General features: G+C 35.1%; 1 protein-coding gene across 1 annotated transcript; it reads left to right on the forward strand.

Moving 5' to 3' along the window:
- Positions 1-414: 414 nt before the first annotated feature.
- On the forward strand, positions 415-18,900 carry LOC142322706 (apolipoprotein D-like). The gene is made up of 4 exons (XM_075361783.1): positions 415-531; positions 11,723-11,945; positions 13,308-13,459; positions 18,736-18,900. The coding sequence occupies exons 1-4, from the start codon at positions 454-456 to the stop codon at positions 18,898-18,900; spliced, it is 618 nt and encodes a 205-aa protein (XP_075217898.1). The 5' UTR covers positions 415-453.
- The last annotated feature ends 7,863 nt before the right edge of the window (positions 18,901-26,763 follow it).

Here is a 26,763-nt window from a genome sequence, read left to right on the forward strand (position 1 = left end):
GTGAATACTGGGATGGGAAGTGACAGGAATGAGATGAGATTTGCCCAATGAATACTAATAAGATGATGTAGGTTAAGGTAGAGGTATGAATATGTTAAGAAAATGAAAAACCAATAATTCATAGCCTGACTATTGAACATGTGACCTAAAGCATCCCATAAACTACAATTATGCTCATGGCTCATCTGTGTAGTATTCAAACAGATCTATTTTGATTTAAGGACATATCATTGATAAAAAGCTTCACGTAATGCAATGTATACAATTAAAATAATGTACATTTTTCAATTCAATTAGTACACTGCATTGTATGCTCATATTTCATTCTTTATTTTTCTAATATATTATTTCCTGTTTTGTTGCAGATTGTAAAGAAATGCTGTTGTAATCCATGTGATGGGTTGTAGAATTAGATTGTTATTTCTTGTTATATTATCCTCCATTCTTCTCATTATGAATGTTTATTCAGGTTCTTACCATTCAGGACCATGTCCAGATGTAACTCCAATGGCTAACTTTTATATGAATGGCGTAAGTTAAAATCTTAATTTAATAATTGAATGTTTTAGTTTAATGTACCTTGAGAATTTTAGTGAAAATTACATTTGTATGAGTAGATGGCTAATTCATACCTTCTTTTGGTAATTTTTTTTACAGTAAAAAGAGACTTAAATTCTTATGATTATTTTATTTATGTTTTGGCTTTTTCTTCTTAAAAATGTCTAATTTTAAATTATGTTATAAATGTTAGAATTATTAATTTAAATTAATTATCTCCCTAATTGCGATCTTAGTAAAGGCAATTACTTTTATACGGATTTGAATACTCGATCATGGATACCAGTGTTTTTTGGTGGTTGGGTTTCAATTAACCACACATCTCAGGAATGGTTGAACTGTGATTGTCAAGACTACACATCATTTATATTCATACATATCATCCTCTGAAGTAATACCTTATGGTGGTTCTGGAGGCTAAACAGAAAAAGAAGAACTGCAATCAGCCAGTAGTGATCTGAATTATATATGGCTGGAAAGAGCTAAAAATACTAATGAGGGTATGAAAATGGACATGTACAGATCATATAGATGAAAAAAGAGAATTGAGATTGATAGATGGGATGTGTAATTGCAGTTAAAAATAGAGATCATTGACCAATTGTTAGTTACGGAAAAATTATTGTGATGATATTAACCAGAAAAATGTAATATTCTCATACTTGCTATTACATTTGAGTCTATGATAATGTTATAAATTGACTGGGGTTTAGTTATTATGAAATTCTATCGGAAGAGTAGTACATAATACATTTATTTTAATCCAAAATTACATTAAAATTGAGATACAAAATATCATTAAATTCAACTAAACCTCAACATCACTATATTAAAGCAAACAATGAATCAGTGGCTTAAATTAGCAACAATAAATTTTCATGTGTAATATTCAATAACAAGCGGAAAAGGTATCTCATCCTAATTTTCTTTCAAGAAGTTTTCATTTGTCCTTTGGTTTGTGCAAACCCCAAAATATGTATTATGATAATTATCCCTTGACATTTTTTTCATCTACTTTTATCATCCTATTTTTTTATTCTCTTTTTAACTATGGTATGTATTTTTTTTGAACAGGACAAAATTTAAGTTGTTGAAACACTGTAATTAAAAAAAAAGCATTAGAACAACAAATTGGAAGGTTAGAAGAAATTATCAGTGTAAGGAACTTTTCCAAAAGCTAATAATCATAATAGTTTCATCTTGTGTTATGTACGAAACGTGTTTTTAAAGGAAGGTCAGTTTTGAAATAAAACAATACTGAATAATAAGAACAAACTATATTACTCACACATAAAAACTTCATTTATTTACTACTTTTCTACATAGCGTCTTCCAACTTTTTATGTAGCGTTTCACTACTTCTTCATTCCCTCTTCAAGAAATTCCGCCTCCAGTGACTTAAAGCAAGCAGTAACGGAATTTTCAATTCGATGTCATCAACAAAGCTTTCTGATGTAAAACTATTTAGGCAAAGAAAAAGAAAGCAACTGACTAAAGGGTGGATGATTGAAGACATCTAAACGGAATTTATCCGATCGCCTCAGTCAGTTTTGTCTCTTCTGTGGCCGAGCAATGTCATGCAAAATCAAAATCCTATGTAATTGCAGCCTAAGACGTTTGTTTTTATAGCTCTTCTAAGATTTTTTAACGTTTCGCATTAGTTATCGGCATTCACAGTAGTCCCGCGCTCACTAAATTCAAGCAAGACACCCTTTTTATCCCCAAAAAACAGTAGCCATAATCTTCTTTTCCTAAAGTTCTTTTTGAACTTCCTCGATCTTGGAAATGATGAACGCCGCCATCGCATCGACTGCTGTGTTACGTTGGCATTCGAATAAGAAATCCAGGTGTTGTCATCTAGCTATGCAATGCAATCAAACAAAACACAACATTCATAAGACGTGTTTCCTTGTGTGTGTCGGTTAACATCTTCGGCACTCATCTGGCACAAAATTTTTTACAGATAATTTTTCAGTCAAAACTTTGTAACTTAAAAATAGTGAAAATCAAAAGACAATTGTGACTTGGTGAAGTATCGGTTTTTTTTTTCGAATTCTTTCGTCAACTTTTTCAATCTAATCATCTGTTATCACCGAAGACCATACGTTCTTCATCATGAACGCTCTTTTAATCATGTTCAACTTTCTTTTTCTTGTTTAGCTTCTGGTAATTACCTTTCAGATAATACTTCAGAGGATGAATAAGGATGATATGTATGAGTGTAAATGAAGTGTAGTCTTGTACAGTCTCAGTTCGACCATTCCTGAGATGCATGGTTAATTGAAACCCAACCACCAAAGAACACCAGTATCCACGATATAGTATTCAAATGCGTGTAAAAATGATTTCTTTACTAGGACTTGAACGCTGGAACTCTCGACTTCCAAATCAGCTAATTTGGGTAGACGCCTTCACCACTAGATCAACCCGGTGGGTTGTTCTTTTAATCCTACTCGTACTTAAGTAAATAAATCAAGTTGGCAGACCAGTTTAAAAATACATAACCTTAATTAAATTGTCGGACAATCGAGTAAAAATTATTACGGTTCAATTTTTCACTACAGTTTAAATAAAGTTATCAGAATCTAAATTGGGCAAGAATATGCTGGCATTTTTTTATTATTAATAGACCATGTAATTTATTAATAAATACTTCTAATTTATTTTGTAAAGAAATAACCAGCTACTAATTTGATGGCAATATCGGGTTGAAGTTGTCACAATTTAAAATACAGTTATAAAAATTTCATTACCACAGAAAGCTATAATTTTTTAAATCTAAATGAAACCTTTAGTTATAAATACGTACACATAAAGCATAACATATTAAACTCAGTTTCAGACAAACAAAAAGTTTTTTTTTTTTTTTTTACTGCAAGTTATATTTATTTTAATTAGATTTTTTGCAAGTAGTACCTCTTTTTTAACTGATGTTCATGGAATCTCAATTTTTAAAAAAATGAAGTCTTACAACAAATAGAAAGTTATTGTATAGTAAAAATTATCATTTAATTCTCACCAAAGCTGCAGTTTAAGAATATTTCTTTAACTTGTAAAACCATTACTAATGCCGTACTCAAACATGTACCAGCTACCTGTTAAAAGGAATATACGCTTGTTTGCCTTGTAGCATTTAATCATGAAAATTCGCACTTCTGTGATGGGTTTTCCATAAAAATTTACAAAACATTGTAATATATTATTGACTTTTTGACCCGATTTTCAGTTATTCCTCGGTTTTACTGCAGCACAAAGCAATTCAATTCTTTGAGTATGCACACCCATAATAGAATCAAGAAAATTCTCTGAGTGGTTGATATTATAGTGTTCATATTATATTCCAGAGATATTTTAGCTCAGCATACTTTTCTCTTTGAGCATCTCTGAACACCTACAGAGTAGGATCCGTTTACGTAGACCAATTCCATTCAGTCCATTGTTCTTTTGAATCGTGAAAAATCGAAGTGCATTTAACAACATTTGATGGCTGTTAGTACACATTATTTCCCCATGTACAATTTATTTGCCATCGCCATATATAATTTTGCATCGCTGAAAGTACTGAACTAACATTTACTTATGATCTAACTATTGCAACAAATTCAAACAACGCGATTGTGCTACCGCATTTCTACAACAACTAAATGTAAATAAAGCAAAGTTATGTATTAGCTACTATAAAAGAAATTAATCAGAAATAATTGCATTTGATAAGAAGGGTTATTTAATATCCCTGATAACAGAAGAATATTTGCTTGAATAAAATCACAATCACACAAACTTCAATCACAAGTAGGATAACATAAAAGTTGTAAATATAAGTTACATAGAAATTTCATAAAAACCCATAGATTTTATCTCTAGTTATTTCAATAATAGTATTTTAATAGTAATTTTATTGGTAATTACTATAGTTATTTTAATTTTTATAAAGGTTTCACCTGTTTTACGTTACAATATTAAAGTAAAAATGTAATAATAATAATAGTAATAATTTTTTTTTTTTTTATTTATTTTATAATTGTGCAACAGAACAGTTACAAAACCTTTGTATGCCACACAATATCACATAAAGTCACAAAAGAACACCCACATATAAATTAAAAATACAATATTCAAAACACAATAATAATAATAATAATAATAATAATAATAACAATTATGCAGTCAAATACAAAAAATAATTAGAACTTTAAAAACGGTAGCTACGGAGTGTTAATAAAAACACATAGATGAAAACATCCAAAAACAAAAAGACAACATTACTAATACATTCCAAATAAAACAAGTTATAAGCAATAATCCTTAAAAAAAAACAACAATAATTTTAAAATCATGAAAGTGAGCATCACACCAAGGACAATGATCCATCGCCACGTAACCCTCTCAAATTTTTAACGAAGGCTGCCTCATCTTCCCAAAAGCTTAACTTATCCTGGAACTCCACTGCAACACTGGTACACCGCTCAATCGGAGACACGGTGGAACCAACCGGCGTCACAAACTGCCTAAAAGACCTCACTGACCTGGCCTGGTTACGCAAGACAACATGATAACGCGTCGGAAGTCTGTTGTGCAGAGCTTTATAAAAGAAAACCAAGTCAAAGTACGTTCTTCTATCAGATAACCTGGAAAGGCCTAATTGCCTCAACATATCCTCTCTATTAGCACCAACAAAACAATCTCCAAACTTAAAACGCATCCAGTTCAAAAACCTATCCTGAACACCCTCAACCAGATCAGAGGCAAAACGTCGTGTACTATTCCACACCACGGTCGAGTACTCCAAGCGACTCCTCACCAAAGACTTGTACAGCAGGTTACAAGTGGAAATATTGCTAAACCGTCCACAAATAATATTAATAATAATAATAATAATAATAATAATAATAAAAATAATAATAATAATAAAAATAATAATAATACATAATAATAATAATAATGCCCTGAGGTAGATAATCCCTACGTCCGGAACACAACATCTACGTTCCACATCCAGGGCGACAACAGCTGTACTTACGTACAATACATGCAGCTGGCTAACGGGGTGTTCCGAGTGGTGTTCTCGGACATGTTCATTTTCGGCCGAATTATATCTACAGGTCGAATTTAAAGATTGGATTTCGCGGCCACCTGCAGGTACGAAATTTTTAACGATTAAGGATATGGATTGATACCACCTTTAGAGCTGGCGATGTGGCGGCCACGGTCGAAGTTATTTGCAGATGTAACGGAGGCCTTTCGCTTCCGAGTCGAAAATCAGCGAGTCGATTGTACAATGGAACATCAATGGATGTTTTTCAAACATCCATGAGCTCCAATGCTTGGTACATGGTGTAGACCCGATTTATATATGTCTGCAAGAAACACATTTCTGCCGAAATTAAAATTTTAAATTAAGAGGATACGATATATTTCGGCGAGATCAACCGACAAATGTAAGAGTTAGAGGTGGAGTAGCCATATTAACATCGACTACAGCTACCGCCGAAGCGGTTGATCGAAATACAAACCTACAAGCGGTCGCCATTAGAATGAAGCGTCTGCTTCAGATTACTGTCTGCAGCATATACTTGCCGAATTTTGATTGGAAGGAGGATGACATAGCGCGATTAATTTCTGAGCTTCCCCACCTGTTTTACTGGTGGGTGACTTTAATGCTCATAATTCTCTTTGGGGATCGGATCGAGTAGATCCCCGGGGAAGAGAATTGGAAAGGTTCCTGATAAATTCCGGACATATTCTTTTAAACGATGGGTCAGGAACCTTTTTCAATGCCAGAGATGGATTGACGTTCTGTATAGATCTTGCTCTCATAAGAGGATCGATAGCACCGAGATACAACTTCCATGTTGTAGACGATTTGTATTGAAGCGATCATTTCCCGGTGCAAATTGTAACTGATGTTACAAGAAAAATATACCCCATCTCTAAAAGATGGTTGTTTGATAAGGCAGATTGGACGAGCTTCACGGCTAAGACGATACTCCCCGAAACAACTGGAGTTATCGGGGACGATGTCGACGCTATAACAAATGTTATACTTGACTCGGCATCAAGATATATTCCCAAAACATCTGGGAAACTTACAAGAAACCCGTTCCATGGTGGAACGATGAAATTAGTGAAGCTATAAAAAGAAAGAAAAGAGCGTATAACGCCTTTAAGAAACGTCCTACCACAGCTAATCTTATTACCTTTAAAAATATAGGGCGTATGCAAAACGTCTCATGATAGATTCAAAGAAACGTTCCTGGCAGCAATACGTGTCATCCACTGACAGAACTACTACTGCATCAGACGTTTGGAGGTAAGTGAAGGCGATTTGTGGGCGTAAAAACTTTGCTCCCATAACTAGCCTTCAAGATGAAGATGAAATTAAGGACACTCCAAACGAAATCGCAGAGTTATTATCCAATCACTTCGAGAAGGCAAGCAAAACGGCTAACTACGAAGAAGATTTTCGGACGAAAAAAGAAGAACTTTAAGGTCGACTAAATTTCAGAACTGAGTATAATTACTCATATAATGTACCATTTAAAATGAAAGAATTCGTGAAAGCGTTGGAGAAAGCAGGCAACACAGCTGCTGGTCCGGATGAAATCCATTATAATATGAGGAATTGCCCTGAGGTAGATAATCCCCACGTCCGGAACACAACATCTATGTTCCACGTCCAGGGCGGCAACAGCTGTACCTTTGTACATCACATATAGCTGGCTAACGGGGTTCCGAGTAAATTCCTCGGTTATGCATTGTTAAGTTTGACCTGGTTCCAACTTCAGGTCACTAAACGGACTGGATTTTTTGGCTACCTGCAGGAAATGGAATAACAAACGATTTTGGAAATGGATTCATACCACTCTTAGAGCTGGCGATGTGGCGGCCAGGGTCAATGTTATTGCAGGTGTAACGGAGACCCTTCCGTTGTCCACATGCCCCCTGCGATGGCAAGCATGTAGCAATGGTGCCCATGTATGTCGGTGCATGGGAGCTCTGAAAGCTTCGGTGAGTAGGAGCCTGGAGTCAGTGCAGAGACTGCGCATCCGCTCTCTGCCAGGACATATGCCGGTTCCACCGGAGTACCAGATCGGACCTCCAAGGTTAGTAGTCCTGGAGTGGGGGTGTACCCCGGCGGCTAGCCTTGCTACAGAAGGGATCCACTGTTCATGAATATTGAACAATCAAACGTGGCAGAGGGTGCACGTAAACACCCTCGTTTAGAAACCTCCGATTCGCCGCAAGCGAAGAGGAAAAAAAGTAAAGAATCTGATAGGATAAAGAAAGATGCTGATAGAATCAGTAAAGAATTACAGAAAAGTCTATTTGGCTATAGCGCACCAAAGCCAAGATTTTTAATTATTACAAGGGAGAATGGAAACTTTCAAAAAGTTAGTCCATTCCTTATCGCAAGAGAAGTTACAAATTGTGCTGGTGGTCCTGTCAAGGAAATTCGTAAAACTTTTAATGGATTACATGTCGAAACCATCAACGACATGCAAAGCCAGAAAGTTTTGGCGTTGAAGAAGATCGGTGAATTTGCGGTTTCTGTCCAACCGCATAGCACACTGAACTCATTCAGAGGAGTTGTTGTTTGTCGCCATCTTCTTAATTGTACAGAAGAAGAAATTGTACAAGAAATGTCGAGTCAGGGAGTAACTCAATGTCGCAGACTTACTATGAGAAGAAACGGTGAGATTCTTCCTTCGGCCTCGCATGTTTTGACATTTAATAGGCCGAATCTTCCTGAAAAGGTACGAGCTGGCATCCATCGGCTTGATGTATGAGCTTTCATCCCGCAGCCGATGAGATGTTTTAAGTGTCAACGATTCGGACACACAGCAGCAAGATGTGAAGCGCAGGAAATATGTATATGTGGAGAGAAAACACATGAGGGTTACCCATGTAAAGACCCTCCAACCTGCGTTAACTGTAAAGGGCATCACAATTGTCGTTCAAGAAACTGCCCTACATATAAATTAGAAACAGCAATTCAGGAAGTTAAAACGCTTCAGAAGGTAAGCTATCCTGAAGCAAAGAAGATTGTTAATAAGCGTATACCACGACCATCGACTTCTTATGCAGAAGCAGCGGCTGCCCCTTCCACATCTAAAATTAATGTGGAGCAGTTGCTTAACACGATGGCACCAAGTCTTGCGACGATGATTGAAAGAATCATTGATTCAAAGATTGAGTCGACTCATCAGAGAAAACAAAGTAAAGATGAGAAGGCTCATCCCCGGACTGACGCCGTTGACATGAGAGACACACCAGCGCCGTTTAAAAAACCAGCTAAATCTGCGATTGTAAAGTCACCAACTTGTGTAAGAATTAAAAATCTTGATTTATCTGACAAAGAGAAACAGATCGCTCCGTCGTGTAGTCACAAATCTAAAGAAATTGTGACAAGAAAACCTGAATCTGCGGAAACAGAGGTGCAAGTTATTATAGAAAAAGCACCAGGCGCAGATGAAATAAAACCTGTACCAATAGAGCCTCCCAAAGCGCAAAGACCAGCTTCGGTGAGAGCATCTATTTCAGCCGGACCCAGTACTGCAGTAGAGATAGAGTCCGGCTCATCCGCCGCGGAGACATCATCGCACATTAATTTAGATTCTTTAGCAAAGATGCTAACAGCGCCGGCGAAAGTTTCATCAACTGACGTCAGCCGAAGAACGTCACTGGCATCCGAAATAGAGGAAGACGATGCTATGTCTGAGGCCTCAGATACGCTGTCATCAGAGGTTGAGGCCGTCAGAAGAATGGAGAAACGTAAAAAAGGATGGCCGAAAGGAAAGCCTAGAAAGTAATTTTATTGGATCAGAAGTTGTAAGAAAAGTAAAATTTTGATCATTTTTTGACACATGAAAATGTGAAATTTTGAACCCTTTTTTATTTTTTATTTTTTTGAAGTGGGATGGGGCTAATGACCAAAGTAGTCGATGCCCCTAAAAAACCTCAAAAAAAAAAAAAAAAAAATATGAGGAATTTTTAGCAACCGTCGGTAACTACGAACATATTAGAATTTATACTGACGGTTCTAAAACCGAACATGGTGTTGCATGCTCCATATATGTAAATGGAGAAGCCCACTTTTGGAAACTGCCAGATATGGCCAGTGTCTTACTGCCATATATGGCAGAACTTACTGCCATTCAGCAAGCTCTTCGCTACACAGAACACTATTGCGAAGAGTGAATGCTAATATGTTCCGATTCTTTAAGTGTACTTGTTGCAATTTCGGAACAAGAACATTAAGGATGTCCTAATTGCAAACATTCTGTCCATTTTATACGTTCTAAATCAACGAGGACAGCGATGCGTATTTGTATGGACTCCAGGGCATGCTGGTATGACTGATAATGAAAGGGCAGACGAAGCTGCCAGAAAGGCAACAGTCTGCGATGATTTGAATGCATTTCCTGTAAGAGTGGCAGATGTTAAAAACTGCCTAACTAACATAGTAAGAAACAAGTGGAACTGATTGGAGGAGTTTAAATACAAAATTAAACTCAGTTAAAACTTCTCCATATAAATGGAAAAGCGACGTGAAGTTGACTCGCCGTGAACAAGTAGCTGTGACCAGACTTAGAATAGGTCACACGCGATTAACAAATTCATATTTGTTAACCGGCGAAGAGAGAGACCAATGTGCGGTATTTGTAATAAAACACTTACAATTAAGCATCTAATAGAAGAGTTTACAATATATGAGGACCTCAGAAAGAGGTTCCGGCTAAGAAATGATATTGCTGCTGATCTGGATAATGGAAATGAAGAAAAGATAGTTGCTTATTTACACGCCAGTGGACTTTTTAGTAGTCTGTAAAAGTAGAAAAATTTAAAGCTGTGTTAAAGAATCTCTAAGAGGTAGTTTTATATATAATGGGGAGTCTCGAAGCGTGGCAAGTATAGTGACGGGAGGTAGCCCCCTTGGCCACAGTACTTTGATTGCAAGCGGTGTAAAATGTTCATATACGAGATGGCAACGTAATCGTGTATTCTCCATTGATTATTAGTTAATTCTGCATGTTAGTTTAGTCTTAAGTCTGCTAGTTAGTTTATTCTTCATGATTATTAGTTAATTAGATTATTAAATAATTATTAGAATCATTAATGAGAAAATTGTGTTTGCAAAAGAGTGCGAAATATGTGAATTTTGCCTGTAAATGCTGCATGATATGTAACTTTTTCTCTAAAACAGAGTGTGCACGGCTTGATCTGAATGCTGCTCTCTGATTAGCTTGTGCTAGAGGCGATCACCCATATCTATTCTGGCTCGCCTGCATGCAAGAGCAGTGAGTCGCGGTGTGTCCAATGATGGCATGGGGGATCCTCAAGGGTGGACTGAAGGCGCGAGGCTATGGGTAAGCGCAATGCATGCATGTAGCCAAGTAGGTCAGGACCGGGAAGGGTAGCCCCCCGCCGAGGAGCTTTTTGGCCGTCCTGAACAGGTGGTCAGATTGCTCTTATGATGCTGGGAGGACCCCAATGGGTTACGTCCTACGGGACTGCTTATAGGGAGGAGTCAACTGCCACGGCATCCTGAGGCGACTGATATGCTGCTTAATGGCGGTACTGGTCACCCCGAGGGTGCTTAAACAAAATAACAAACGAGACAGGTAGAAAAAGATTATGGTATTGTATTGTAATGATTTAGATTTTTACTTATATGTTCTTTGAGAATTTTATCTCAAATTTTAATATCGGGGCCCTTTACACTCCATAAGTGTTGTTTTTGTTGTGTTTTAATCTTTAAGTTATTTTTAATTAATTGTCTGTTATTTGTTTTATCTGTCTGTTATTTTTGTATAGTTTGTGTTTTTAAATAAAATGTAAGGACCCTTTACACCCTTACATATGACGACCCTGATGGTGATAATAACCTCTTTTTAAGAATATGACGAGGGCTAATGACCTTAGCAGTCGATGCCCGTAAAAAAAAAAATAAACATTGCATTTAATTTAAGTAGTGGAGGGAAATTCATAACATAGATTTACAATTAATAAAACATTGATAATTAACATACGTATTTATAACATAGATATTTAATTTTTATAGTGCTAATAATTTTTCGTTCAAGCAGTGTTGAAAAACTGCAAAATTTTATTGATTTATTATTTTTTTTTATATTTATTTTATTATTTTGTGTTTTTTTTTAAGTTTTTAGGGAAGTGGTATGTAATACAGAAAACATTATCTTCCACAAAATGTTTAACATACAACTTTACTAAAACTGATGAACCACTTAACTATAAAATTGATCAAGTTTATGAAGATCCTATTCTTAGTTTCTTGAAGATTAATTACAAATGTCACCATGCCGGTAAATTATCAGTAAAACAACAAGATATTCCATCAAGAATGGTTCTAAAATTCCCTTTTGGTAAGTAAAACAATTAAAAAATTCTCTTACGTAAGAACAAAAACCAGTATTCAATTAGAAGTTGTATTTTTTTTTTTTTTAAGACTAATCCAGTTTTTTATTGTACAATTGATTTTTTGTGTCATCAGCCAACAGTCATTTGTGTCATCTGATACATTATCCCATCCTTTCAAACTTCTTCTTTTAATTTTAATATATTTACATAAAAATATCTTCCTTTTTTTGTTTTTATTAATGTGATTTGCATTTACAAAGTGGTTGGCAAATGTTATATATTTTTACAGATGGTTTGTAAGTGTTCATTGTATCTTTGTTCAAAGCTGTGTACTGTTTATCTGAAGTAGAACATTGCAGAGCAGTTCAGTCTCTATATTTCACGGGTTTTGTGACTGTGCTTTGTGTCAAATAGTTTGTATTGTTTTGTTTATCTTCTGAAGGCTACATTGTAATCCAATTTTTTAAAATCAGTGAGCTTTTTTCCAAGTTTTTATTTATGTGTGTCACACTAAATAGCAAAAAATGAACATCTTTAACACATTCAAACATTATAAATTGTAAGTACAGAAATATACAAGAATGATATACCAAACACAGATCCCTTCAAACCAACAACAATAAAGTTTTTGACCACATTCTTAATATGTACCTTAAATCTTCTAACTGTTGAAAATAAAAAAAACTGTGTAAGCCAGGAGTAGAAACACTTCTTACTGAAGATGACCAGAAAAATAGCTGAAAATATCATGTTGTTTAGAAATGCAACTACTATATTTTGTTCATTTTATTGCACCAATTATCATGAACAAAATAACTGCATATTTTAAAGGATTTATTTCATATGAGTATATCTTTTTTACTTTTTGGGGAAAATATCTATGTTTAATTTTTAATTAAACAAATTTCTTAATGCTTTATACTCTTTATCTGGTTTTCATTATTGTGAAAAAGATAAATACACATTTATATTTTATCTTATATCCTTAAAAAATCAAGTGTTGGTAGAAATCATTTATTTCTCTAAATGCATGAATGTTTTTAACTGATAATAAATGTTTTTTACATGGATATTAAATACAGTATTTTACCAAATATAAGTAGGTATTGAATATAAGGTAATCTTGAATGTTGGAAATGCCTCTATAATTAAAAAAAAATTATATGTTTGGGAGGAAACTTAACTGATTTGCAGAGATAACACCTCTACTTTTTTTTTAATTCAGTGCTCCTAAGGCAGCCAAATTTTAAAACTTATTCTTAAGTGATAAATTGTCACACGTTGAAGTAATTATGTTTTATTTGTAAAGTAAAATAAATATTTTATTAACCTGATTTTAACCATAAGCCTTTTTTTATGTTATTCAGATCTAGTTGATAACACATCATACATAATAATTACAACAGATTACAGGAATTATGCAGCAATTTTTGCATGCCAGAAATTAATTTTATGTCACTATCAATCTGTTTCTATTCTTTCTCGTCAGAAGACATTACCACAATCAACTCTTGTAGAGGTTGGTGTTAATTTCTGTTACTATTATATGCTTATGTTTTATTTAGACATTTTTAGTAATAAATAGTAGAGGTGAAAACTTATTAATCTTCTGACAACATGTGGTGGTTGAATATGGTCTTCACTTGTTAGCTGACTAATATGTCATTTCCATTCACGATAACAATTGTATTATTCTGCTCTCCAGTTAGCAGATTTAAATGTGAAATAAAATAAGATGGATTTTTGGACATCTAGTTTGATAGATGATCATTTTAAAAAGCTCAAAAATTTGTTTGCTATGCTGCTCATTTAGTAAAATAGATTTATTTAAATGATGTAACAATCTGATGCTAGATAATCTTTTAAAATATTTTAGGAAAGACGATATTAACTAGTTTGTAATTAATTGACTTTCAATTTTTTACTCTTCTTTTGAATTTGTGAATGACTTTAGTTTATTAGGAAATTTCATCTTAGTAAATAAAACATTTATCAATTGAATAAATTTTACTTCCCAATAGGGAGATTTTTTATTTTTTATAAATTGCTTAACTGATTACACTTCATCATGGTTTTTATACTTCCTATTTGTGATATAGCTTTATTTACATTCTCTCATCAAGCAAATTTGTATAGTGACAGTTTGACTAATAATATTATTTTTGTATCAAAGTGTCTTTCTTTTGGTTTCCCCTGATTTTTTTTTTTTTTTTGTAGAGGAATTAGGATATCTGGCTTCATGCATAGGCATATAACCCAATTAGGTTTATTATGAAACCATCAGAAAGGAAAAAGAATTCCTGAGTTGGTCTGTAGACACCCTTCTACCAAGGATGCAGTGGTTCTTGGGGCCTGGAATCCTCAGAATAGAGAATTTAGCAGGATCAGACCTACATCTAATAATATGAAACAACGGTTTAAGAATAATAGACGAAGGGAGTGGTGGAAAAGTACAAATTTTCAATCAGTGGGTAATTCAGGTTAGATTACTATCTTGCCCTTGATCCTGGTTAATGTGAGATTTCGTTTTTTTTTGGTTAATTCACCAAATAAGCAAAAAGCTTGTTCATGGGAATAAGGAAAAGGGATTTTGTTGTGTAAGGTATAAAAGGTATGGCATAGATTCAAACCCTTGAATGGATGATAAGCTTCCATTTCATTACTTAGAACAATAAATCTGCAAGTAGTTTTAAAGATTTGAATTATTTAAAACAGATGTTTTCCATTTTACAATGTGCAATGTCTGTATTGAAAATAACAACCATTTAATTTATCTTGAGGAAGTTTGTTTTTTTTTCTCTGGGAGCAGGTGGAAATGCATTTATGCATGGAGTGTCAGGCTTCTGCTGGTGGTCTCATCCAATCAGCAGACTACCGACTAAAACCACCCCTTTTTATTGGAGTAAATCCTATGCACCCTGGAATCGCCGCACGGCATTACTTTGGGGTGTGCAGGCCTCCTAATGAGTTTGCCTGTTCCAACAAAATGCGTAACAACATTAAATTAACACACAACAACAAACACACAATACTAAAGACAAAATTTACGCATCCTAAATTAAATTACCAAATGAAGACAGTAACCACATTAAGAATATGCACAATTTTTCAAAACAATTGAGCACTCTTCTCTAGCTTTCTGTGCTTGTTTCAGAATTTGTACAACCTAAACTTGAGGAAGTTAACACTCCTGAAGGATTCAAAATTGACCCTGTTTTTGACATTATTTCTGGTAATCTTTCCATCTTTCTATGTCTCCATATGATCATTTATACATGCAAATTATAAAGTTTTATAATAAATAAGACACGATTGACCTTGTTGCTGACAATGATATGATTTTTTTTAACTTTGAAAATGTGATACTGGATGAACTCTAGTTTCTGTGTTAATCAGAGAAATAAAGAAATATTAAAAAAATTGTATGAAGTCTTTCAATTTATAAATAGAAATATATAACATAAGAATACAAATAGACTTGAGAATGATTCAAGCACAACATGATCCTTTTGACCAATCCATGCATAGTAGTAGTAGTAGCTTAATGACATATATTGGTTCCTTTCCATTTCCTATAGCTAAACTTGTTCACTGCTGATTTTCTTCCATTATTGTTGCCAACCTCCAGTTTAGCAATATTAACAATAGTTTTAAAATATTAACAATATTATAGCAGCATGGGTTATTAAATTTGTGTGTGTTCTGCACAACCAGTTTTCTTCAAACTTATATTACTGTTTTTGCAGTCTTCAGGTCACTCCCACACTGAATATGTTAATGCATAATTCAACTATTTCTTCCACTCCTTTCTCCTTTAATCATTTATAAAATATTGTGTGAAGTTCATTAAGTTAATTTTTTCTAATTTTCATTTATTTAGTTACTTCCTGTACTTTACATTTTAATATTGATGGTCCTTTTCAGCTACCTCTCTTTCTGTTTCTATGTTTAGTTCCTCAGATTTCTCTCTCGTTTTATGCAGGTCTTCCATAAACTCCTTACATCTTTCTATTACTTCTTTCTCTTGTTGTAGCATTTTTTCATCCTTATCCTCAGTTTCTCTCATTTTACCATTCCTTTTCAATTTATTCCATATAATGATTTCATCCTTTTATGTATCATATTGTACTGTCCTTCCTTTCTAGATCCTCAATTCCATTGCATTCTTCCTTCAACCACCTTTCCCTAGCTTTTTGTATTTCTCCCATTAACGCATTTTAATTTGTGATACAGCGCTCTCTCAATTTCTCCTGTTTTTTCTTTACTTCATTTTTTCTTCCACTTTTTATGGTATGCTATTTTTTATTATGGCACTCTTCATTTTATTCACTCAGTCCTAATTATCTAATTTTCTTTTTAATTTAAATCTATTTCCCTTTTAAAATTCTCTTACTTATCACTCTGTAAAAGTCTTGAATTTTCAAGTTCCTACCACGCCATGTATATACATGGCGTGGTTCTTTAATGTAATTTGTTGCTTCTCTGGTGATCTGAATGAGACATTATTTTAACTCTGGAACATTTAATGGAGGACAGCGTCATAGTGTAATTCAAAGAATTATCACTAGGATTTTTAATACAGTGGTTTTTGATTGCCTTCTTTATTCTAATACCAGTCACTACTTGAAGAAGTGTACTCTTTTGGGGAGCAGTTTTCCTTCCCTAGGACAATTAAGTGCTCTGTACCCACCGTTGCTCATCTGTCCTCTGAGAAGATCGTTGGCACTTGTAATGAGAGAACCCCTTAATAAGTAACTTGGTCCCTTCATTCATTAGTTACTTGTGCTTTGTATTTTCATTAGCAGTTGTTAATATAAGCAATTGTTGTCCCCTCTCTACTTCAGTATATCAGGATTTTCCCTTCACCCAATCTCTGTATAGGTAAAAGCGTTTCTTAGATTCTCTAGTCCTTTATTCTTTCTAATTGTTCAAGTCCAAAACATCCAATTAAATAATGAAAATATCTGAACTGTGGAATCTGCAGAAGGATTCCATCGTTTACTACTATTTTATATCTGTTAATTTTCTTAGCTGTTATATCTGTTAATTTTCACAAATTTAGCTTAAATGGCTGATATATTCATATAAAACATCCATGCCTTGTTTAAGCTATGAATTAATGTTTGGAGATTATCTTGCTATCATTAGATTTCATTTAACATGTTATCTACTTTGTTGTATTTTAATAATTGTTAATAAAAATCACTTGTAAATGCACCAGAATAACAAGCTATATAAATGTACTAATTTACATAAAATGCTTTTCATCAATTATGAAATAATTTTAATACGCAATGCAGTACCATCATTACATGTAAAAAATTATAGTTTTCAGTTTCAACTGTAGTTTGTTGTAAAGAAAAATGATAGTCATTTTAAAGTAGAGAGTACCAGTTGATCATGTGTAATGATGATAACGCATTATGTGATATATTTTATATTTGAATATGAATCTGTGGGTCAAAAAACGTTTTATATAAATTTGTAAGAGATATTTTTGGTTGATCATATTTCTTACATTTAATTTTATCAAAATTTTGTGTTATTGCACTGTCTTTATTTTCAAGATAGTCCTTACAATTGTTGGGCAAGTTGTAGAAATTTATTAATCTTTTCATTCTTATGTTTATGTGTATATAACACATAACCAATGCATTTTCTATTGGACATTTTCTGTTAGAATTTTTGGATTTGTTAATTATAATACATGTCTTTCAATATAAACTTGATTGAGATTTTTTTTTATTACATTGGATGTTTATTAATTATAATTCTTAATGTCAACAATCTCAATGATTAAATTGTAATCACTCAGCAATCCGTTTTATTATTTTTGTAAATATTGCAATGTTTATTTGATATTGTAATAATGAATATTGACAAAGTTTATAATGTGTTACTGCATATGAATTTTATTTGTAAACCTTTAAATACAATAATTAATATATTGTAATTCAATAACAGCATCATGACCAGTAAATTGAGTTTGCAATAATGATGATCGTGTGTACAAAAAATAAATGAACCAAAATAATCTCTTCAAAGAAACTCTCAAAAGCATATTTTGGCTACACAATAGGACTAAAAAAACATTATTTTGCAGTATACTTAATACAGATTTAAATTCAAATATTACATGGAAGAGTGAATGTATAACACTACAAACCAAAAGGAGGATAAAAGGTTGATAATATTATGCAATATGAAAACTGTTTTTTATGTGAATAAATAAATAATTTTATTCCGATCAGTACATAATGATAGGTTATATATATCATATCAAAAATGGGTATGAATGCTAAAAAAGGGAAATTTACTGCTATTTTTTTGGCCAAAACTGCAGAGAACCTTTTGATCAGAATAGCATAAAATACTCAAAAAATATACAAGTTGGTCCATGGTAATACTTAAAATAATAGATACATGAAATAATAGAATATGGAATATTTGAAGGAGGTAAGTAAATAAAATAATTAAAAAAGTGTTTATCTTAATGAAAATCTATTGATTTGACAGTGTTAATTTTCATAGTGATCACATGTTGTAAACATACGTTAACTTAATAAATTTCTCTTTCTTTTTTTTTTTTTTAAAGGAAGGAAGGAACATAAACTAATAATTTGTTAAGTTACACTCAAATAATTGAGTGTTTGTGTTATCAAATGTTTTGGTATAAAAAAGGTTGTTGTATAGAATTGTTTCATATTAGAAAGAAATATTTTTTAATGAAATATAAATAACGTCAAGATATTTTAATAAAACAATAATATAAAAATTATATAATTTTTGTTACAGCTCCGTGCAAAGATAGGAAGTTTTGGAATAAATCCATATGATTTAAATTTTATAGAACAATCAGATTGCTACGATGATAATGTAAATGAAATAAATATGAACAATCAGACATCCACCTTACTTAATATGGAAAATGCTGAAAATGGTAGTTGGTTTTGGAGTTGAGGCAGAATTAGAAGGTTTGAAGAAAGTAACAGATAAGAAGAAATTATTGAACAACCATTATCAAAACAAGTATAATGGTTACCATAAATATTAAGTTATTTTATTTATTGATGTGCAAATGTAATGTGCATACGTATAATAAAAATATTATTATTATTTATAAAGTTAGTAAAATTTTAATGATTCAATTTTATCAAGAGAAGTTTGATGAAAGATTACTATTTAAATAATTATATTTTTCACTTACCAACATTAGAAAATGGGGAATACATTTTAAGAAAAACTTTTCTAAAAATATTTGCATATAGGTAAACTTAATAAATTAACGTTAACTTAATAAATTTGCTTCAGTAAAGTTTTCTGTAAATCTAACACCCCGTTCAATAAAGGCTCAATTAAGAAAAATAAAACTTTCAAAAAAATGTTTCTGCATTTTAAGTCTGGGGTCTATAATTCAAAAAAAAAATTGTAAGTATATATATTAAGCATTCAAAAAATCTTTGAAAAATATGTAAACTAAAGAAACATAGAATAAAAGAACAAAAAAAAACACTCACTTTAATTTTAAGAGGTGGGGATGATTCTTTGAAAAAAGTACATTATAAGTGCATTGTAGGTAACAAATTCGCTTTAATAGAGTTTTCTCTAAAATGCCTCTGAAGATAATCGAAGCTGGTTCTTCGCGATATCGGTAATCTATATATGAATTTTGAAAAAAAATTCATTATATAGAAATACTTGATGCAAATTTGCAGAAAATCTGTTTAGTCAATCATGAAATATAAGGCCCAAAACCAGCGTAACACATAAAGTACGACATATATACAATGCGTACAATGGAAATTAAAGCTTGTGTTGGAGAAGATCGAGACTGCATTACTGATCCTGAAAACAGTTATTACCCAAAATTAGATTTACAATTATTATTATTATTATTATTATTATCGTTGTACAATATTTAGAATTTTCAGATTCTTTTTTTTTGTACAATTGTTTTCATTATTGGTTGTTAGTAGTACGGAAATAGCAGTACGGACGCCACTTTCAAGACGGCGGCTGTTGGCCATCTTGGATGACGTCATAAATCCAAGATGCCAGTGGTCAGAGATTTTGGATTGATGACTTAGTGGCGACCGGACCCCTAGTGTTGCCAACCTGATTATATTTTCGCATTAAAAAAGTAATGTTATTTCAAAGGCTGGTAGCACTGGTGAACAGCTGCTGCAGTGGTCTGTGACGTCAGAGGTGAGCGGTAGCATGAAATAAATAATATTTAAAGCGAAAAATTCTCGACCGGCTACATTGCGAACCGACGACCGCCTGTCCAGGCTGCGTTGCCGACTGACGCCTTAAACCATTCGACTACAGCGGCTGCCCGACACCGAGTGAAATTCGTTCTACGTAAGTCGCGAAATAATTTTTTTTGTTAGTACCTATAACCGCCGCTATGTTTTAACGTCACACCGGTCTGTGTGTGTGTGTGTGTGTGGGTGAATAAGAATTTAGACGTAACTCGAGGATGTTCCTGGTCGTCGTGGCGGTAGCACCGGAAGGCGTCACTGCGATAGAGAGGTTCTCATCGTAGATCGAGCACTGGGAGGCGGTATGTGTGTTCGGGTGCGTGCCTCATCGGAGCGACGTAGTACTGTGTGAGTTTTGGTGCGCGAGTGGAAAGAACAGGAGACGAACACGACCTAATGTCGATGAAGTGTTGCGCACCAAAAGAACCACGCCCTGTCGACTAATAGTAACACTCTGTTCAAAAGTGCCATTACAGCAGTGCGTGCCAAAAGTGACACACCGTACTTTAAGCCAATTGCATAGCTCGAACCGACGCATGCGCACTAGCTGCGTAGATGATGATTAGTGATAAACCTGCCAGATTAAATATTAGTTTAAAAATAAACAGTAGTCATACATTATTTTATAGTGCAGTTGCATTTCTACCCACCGAAGAAGTAGCAATAACGGCGCGTTGAGTTTTTTTGCAATGATGTCTCCCCCCAGTAGGCCTACAAAACACTCGTTTATCTAGCTTCAAAAAAACATCTTCATGATAATTTTTTGCAAGACCATGATGTTATGAACAACAAACGCAGATGATTGATACTCATAAACCTGCAGAAGAAAACAAAATATTAGTTTTAAAAATTATATCTATTCGAACAATTGTTAACACTCATCAGGAAACCTTCATTTATATTTGCGAAACTCGTTTTATAGTGCAAGGTTATCTGTATCCATCAAATGTGTTTGTTATTCATGACATCGTGGTTTTGTCAAGAAGTATCATGAAAATGTTTCCACTACTGCTTGGCTACGCGTTTCGTATACATAAAAGTATCCACAACCAATTAAAATTTTTTATAACACTCTCTTCCCCATTTGTAACATAATTGATAGTGGATAAAACCAATATCAGATCATGTCACAGGCCTTGGAACCACATCATCCAATAATTGTAACAACTATTGTTTTAAAAAAAATAATAGAAATACAGTATGGAATCGGGGTTTAGAGTGTTTTTGTTTTGTATAGTCATTTGTGTGTAAATTGTTGTTTGTGTAATGCATTGTAGTCCTTCTTTAAAACGAAGGTTTTCTTCGTCTTCTTCTTTGCGTTACGTATTATAATTCTTATACAGTATAAAATAAAGAGAAGTGGTATGACGCCCTCTCATATACCGATTCGTTTTAACGTAATCAATGTCTGAATTTTTCAACATCGTACGCGACCAGCAACGGTTGCGATCAACGTCAACTTTGGTAGAACTTTCGCTCCCGTCACATGTCCTAAAGAAAAGTCGTCCGTCAGTCGCTACTCGAGAGGTTAGTCTTCTTCTTTTTTCGTTTGCTACATACACGTTTACAGCGAGTACGTTATTTTTCCGACAAAATATATTAAGATCTTTTAACGTCGACGCGTTCAGCGTCATATTTGGCGAATGGTTTAATTTGAACGTGAACCGTTACCGTAGAACCCAGAAAATAGGACCTCTTTACCGTCTATAAAAGCGATAGCGTTTTCACTGCATTCAAATTCTCAATAATATTTTCGTCCACTTCCGTCATCATCGAAAACGAACTTTACGACCAGGTAATCGCCGTTTTTATCGAATTCGTGTCCGGATAAGTCGACGATATATACGTAACTGTGTTTCAATTTAAAACACGTAGGCGACAGACGTCGGTTACGGACACGTACACGAACATCTTCTTCACTACACAGATCTATAACGTTAACAAAAAGTACGTTTACACCTCGAACGTTTCTCAAAGAATGAACTACTTCACTCGGTTACATCATATTTATAAGCTACCCTCCGCCCCGTAACACAACCGCCACGCCCTGCTGTCAACCAATCAAAAAGTCCCAACCAGCCTCCCCTCCACAACTCGGTGAATTAAAGATTCATCTGATAGGTAGTGTGATATCCTGACAGATGCAGTTTGTATGATTTGAAGCTAAAATTTTTCTATGATACATTTTCAAACTGTTATATTAATAACCTGTTCTGTGATGTGAAATTTTAATGTCACTTCTTCGACGCCATCTACGTCTGGTTGGCATACGAATTCAGGACACAGCGATGTAGAACGACATAAACTGGTTTGAATGCAAATCTTTGAGAACGTAAATCTTTCGAAAGACTTATTATCGGCATGGACCTTTGTTGTGGTATTTTACACCGGAAACTTAACGTTTGACTTTACGTTTCGTAGAATAATGAACGGGGGCACACTCTATAGTAATTATAAAGTTGTAACAAATATAACACAAAAACGTTACACACTTAGCTAATGTGAATTCCTTGTTTTTATGTTAAGTCCTGGTTTTCAACTGTTCACGTCGAATGCAGAAGCACGAATGAATTAATGATCGATTGCCAGCCTACATATAGCAGCAAGACAACTAAGACACCTGCGAGAAGTTTTGATTGAAAAATAACTATCGAACTAAAAGCAGTGTAGCTAATGGTCTAAAAGAAGGATAAGTAGAAAAAAAAACGTTTACTACATTTACGCGTGAAAAGTACTGCACCCAATTTAAATAAATAAAAATAATTGAAATTTTGTTAAACACTCTCCTCACCATTTGTAACACAATTGATAGTGGATAAATCCAGTATCATATCGTGTCACGGGTTTTGGAACTACTGCATTCAAAAAATGGAAATAATAATTTTTTTAAAACAATAGTTAGTTACATTATTGTATGGGGTTTTATAGTGTTTTTGTTTTGTATATATTCGTGTTTTTTGTAAAGTGTTATAGTCCTGAAAAGAACAGTTTAAATAGCTACCAGTCAATCTTTACTGAAAGACCAAGTCAAAAGACTTTCCAACGCGTCCTCTAAAAATAAGCTTCAGCTTCATATTTATCATCGCGTCGAACTCATCTTCAAGTAGTGTAGCGGCGAACCGTTTCGGTAAAAATACATTGAAAGAAGATTCCTCCTCACCATCCTGTAAGCGACAAACTATGCCCTTTCCATAACGTGTGGCGACCTTCCTCAACTACACTATCTCATACGGTTTACCAATTCTAAGTTCGGGGACGCTTTTCTTTTCATCAGTGTTAGCAACGAGTCTCTTATTCAACTGATGGACAAAATCCTTTCTATTTACGTCAGTCATGATGATGTTTCATAAGCAAGAGTTCGCGATGGATGAGGGTATACTTTACCTACCAGGACATACTTTGGAGTGCTCCTGAGAGAGTGTCAAAAAGTGGTATAAAGTTAGTGTAGTGGTTTAAGTACATGACAAAGTGCTAGAGCTAAGTTTTCTGAGTGAAACGAGACGTAAAACATTAAAATCGGTTGAGAACTCTTAAAGTAAATAATGTTTAAAGATTTCAGTATAAGAACACGCTGTGTCTATAAACAAGGGAACTTTTGATATCTTATATTAAATTAAATAGGTAATTTAAAATAGTCTGTTAATTTAAAAACAATAATGTCAATGGTGTAGATTAAGTTTTTAATATTAGTATAGACTTTTAGTTTAGTTTAAGTAGTTTAATTAGCTTAAATAAGTGTTAGGTTGACATAACCTAAAAACGTCCGCCAACTCTAGGCTACGGACACAGCTAGGTTTAACATCTAGTGTTGAAATTAAGTTGGCAATAGATTTTGTTGAACTAGATTTCAACCTCACTGGAATCTAGCGAGACTTTTGAACGTCAGAAAAAAACGTTTTTTTTTCGGGGAGGCAAAACTCGCCTACCCCAAAAGTTCCAAGGGATTTCTGAAGGCAGACATGAAACCAGAAAAGACAAATAAAATGGTTAAGAACTGTAAGACCTCGTCGGGTGACTCGGATGTGGAACTAAAAAACCTGAGTTCCAGATTATCTACGAGAAGACCGACAAAGGGTAAAAAGAAAACAGAAGCAAACAACACTGAATTAAAGAAAAAAATCAGAGAAGGTGACACGCAGAGAAGAGAAATACACGGGGTCGCAAGCATCATCGTCAGAGGAGGATCAACTTGATGTACCGGACAGGTGGGACGCTGACATGGAGTGTACGGCAACTAGCTCCAAAACAAACTTGAAGAGACAGAAGAAATCATCGTCGCCGAAAGTACTGTCTCCCGCTGTAAAACGGATACATATCTCCGAACAGACACAGGGAGACAAAACGGGAAAAGAGTGTGAAGAGAAAACGGAAAACAGACAGGAACTGACATCAGAGGACTTTATGAAGATGCTAAGGGAACTCTGTTCAGAGATTGAAAACCTTGACTTCCTTCTACAACCTCATAAAATCATTATTGAGGGTGTAAGGCAGGCATCTGCGGGCTTACTGACTACAGCCAACCGAGTAAAAGACATTATATCGATCGGGAGAGTCGATCAAATCATATCGAAGATGAGAAGGGAGAATAATAAGGACATGGCAACGCAGGCATCAGGCAAGTATAGTGACAGCTACAGTGATATAATGCAGAGGTCTCTTAATGATGAAGAGTTTCTCGAGGCGGTTAGCTCGCATTGGTCAAATCATGTTATGGCACAGATTGAGCGAGCCAGTGACAGGGAGTGGAGACATATGCCGGTTTGTTGATATGTCTAAGAAGAGGACGCAAGGGGTAAGAACAACACATACCCGGAGGTTACTGCAGACGACGTAGTGGAGTGCAGCGCCAAATTACTTGGGAAATCAAACTGCCCGACGAGCAGTAGGCAACTCTCCATATACTACGATACTACAAAAGGTGAAACGGAAACCTTGAGTATGATGCTGGCAGCATTAATGAAGATTAAGGGAGAATCAATGCACCCAGTATTCATATTACCAGGTGAAAGGCTAGGACAGTGTGGAGAGGATGACACTGTATGTCTTTGGAAGACAAGGAAAACGTGTCAAAACGGTGAGGCTGACGACTGACAAGTTACGAGGGAGGAACCCACCGAACACAGACCACTCCACTCCTGCAGTAGTGGCAAGTGGAACGGTAGTAGTCAAAGCTACAGGGAAGTCGTATGCTGACCTACTAAGGGCAGTTAAACAATCCGTAAGCAAAGAGGAAGTCGGAGAAGTTCTCTCCCTTCGCAAAGGGGCAGGAGAAGAAATACAAATACGAGTGCAAGGCAACGACAAAGCAGCCACACTTCGAACAGTCCTGAAGGAAAAGATATCAGAGGCTCAAGTGGATGTCCGGACGAGAGGAAGACGAACTATCGTACACCTGCAGGACATCGAAGGCGACGCTGAAATGGTGGACATAGAAACAGCAGTACGAGGAGTACTAGGGGAAACGGCAAGCTTTCAAGTGACTTCCCTACGACCAGCTTATGGAGCGACACAGAACGCAACCGTGGTGACAAACTATGCGGCTGCCAAAAAACTAGTCTGCTAGAATCAAGATAGGCTGGGTGCATTGCCGCGCCAGGATGCGAGTGCCGGAAAAATGGTGTTACCGCTGCTGGGGAGATGGACACACTTCCTCAGCTTACAACGGAACAGACAGGACGGCTTTGTGCTTTAACTGTGGGAAAACAGGACACAAAAAAGCACAGTGTGTGAATCAACAGCATTGCTCAATATGTGGCAAGGAGGACCACCAGACCAGAGAATGCTTAATCCGGAAATGAAATTTTTACAAATTAACACGTGCAGGAGCAGAAGAGCTCTGGACAGCTGCTGGGAGGTAGCGCTCAATAGGCACTCGGACGTGATTATCATGTCAGAACCACCTGCAGCGATCTAGTCCAGCACTACATGGCACGTAGATGACAACAGAGACGTGGCGATAGGCTTCCCCAGGGCCGGAATCCCACTCGTTGCAAGTGGTTTGGGAAACGGATTTGTGTGGGTGAATACTGGCCTAGTGACAGTATTCTCCTGTTACTGTTCCCCGAACTCTGGAATGGAGGTATATGAAAACTTTCTGGATGGACTCTTTCTTGAACTGGCCAGGCACCGAGGCAGCAACCTAATAGTCTCCGGGGATTTTAATGCGAAATCCCCAGAATTCGCTGGTGAGGTGGACAGTGTTAGAGGACAGCATCTCCGAGAGAAGGTAGCGGCTATGGGGCTCCTCTGTATAAACGACACCAGCTCCATGACGTGGACGAGAGGTTCCTCAGCCTCCGCTCTTGACCTTACCTTTGTACGGGCGGAAAGGGTTAATGAGTTTGCTGACTGGTCAGTACTAAATGAGGAGGCCCTGTCGGACCACCTGTTTGTAGAGTTCTGCACCAGAGCACCTGTTGGGATATTACGGAGAGACAGGCACATGGTCTCCAAGAAAGGATGTATTAGGTTTGGAGAAAACATAGCAGCACGCTTGGTTGAACCGCTACGACCGAGGGATTTCATGTTAGTGGTGCAGGACGAGTGTGTGGCGTCCGGAGTT

The sequence above is a fragment of the Lycorma delicatula genome, chromosome 4 (genome assembly GCF_047948215.1).
Source record: "Lycorma delicatula isolate Av1 chromosome 4, ASM4794821v1, whole genome shotgun sequence".
NCBI classification, from domain to species: Eukaryota; Metazoa; Arthropoda; class Insecta; order Hemiptera; family Fulgoridae; genus Lycorma; species Lycorma delicatula.

Bases quoted from the DNA above. Each gene is read 5' to 3' on its own strand.
- LOC142322706 (XM_075361783.1), top strand. From the start codon at position 454: ATGAATGTTTATTCAGGTTCTTACCATTCAGGACCATGTCCAGATGTA. The intron at 532-11,722 runs GTAAGTTAAAAT...TTTTTTTTTAAG, and splicing joins CTAACTTTTATATGAATGGC to TTTTTAGGGAAGTGGTATGT. The intron at 11,946-13,307 runs GTAAGTAAAACA...TATGTTATTCAG, and splicing joins GGTTCTAAAATTCCCTTTTG to ATCTAGTTGATAACACATCA.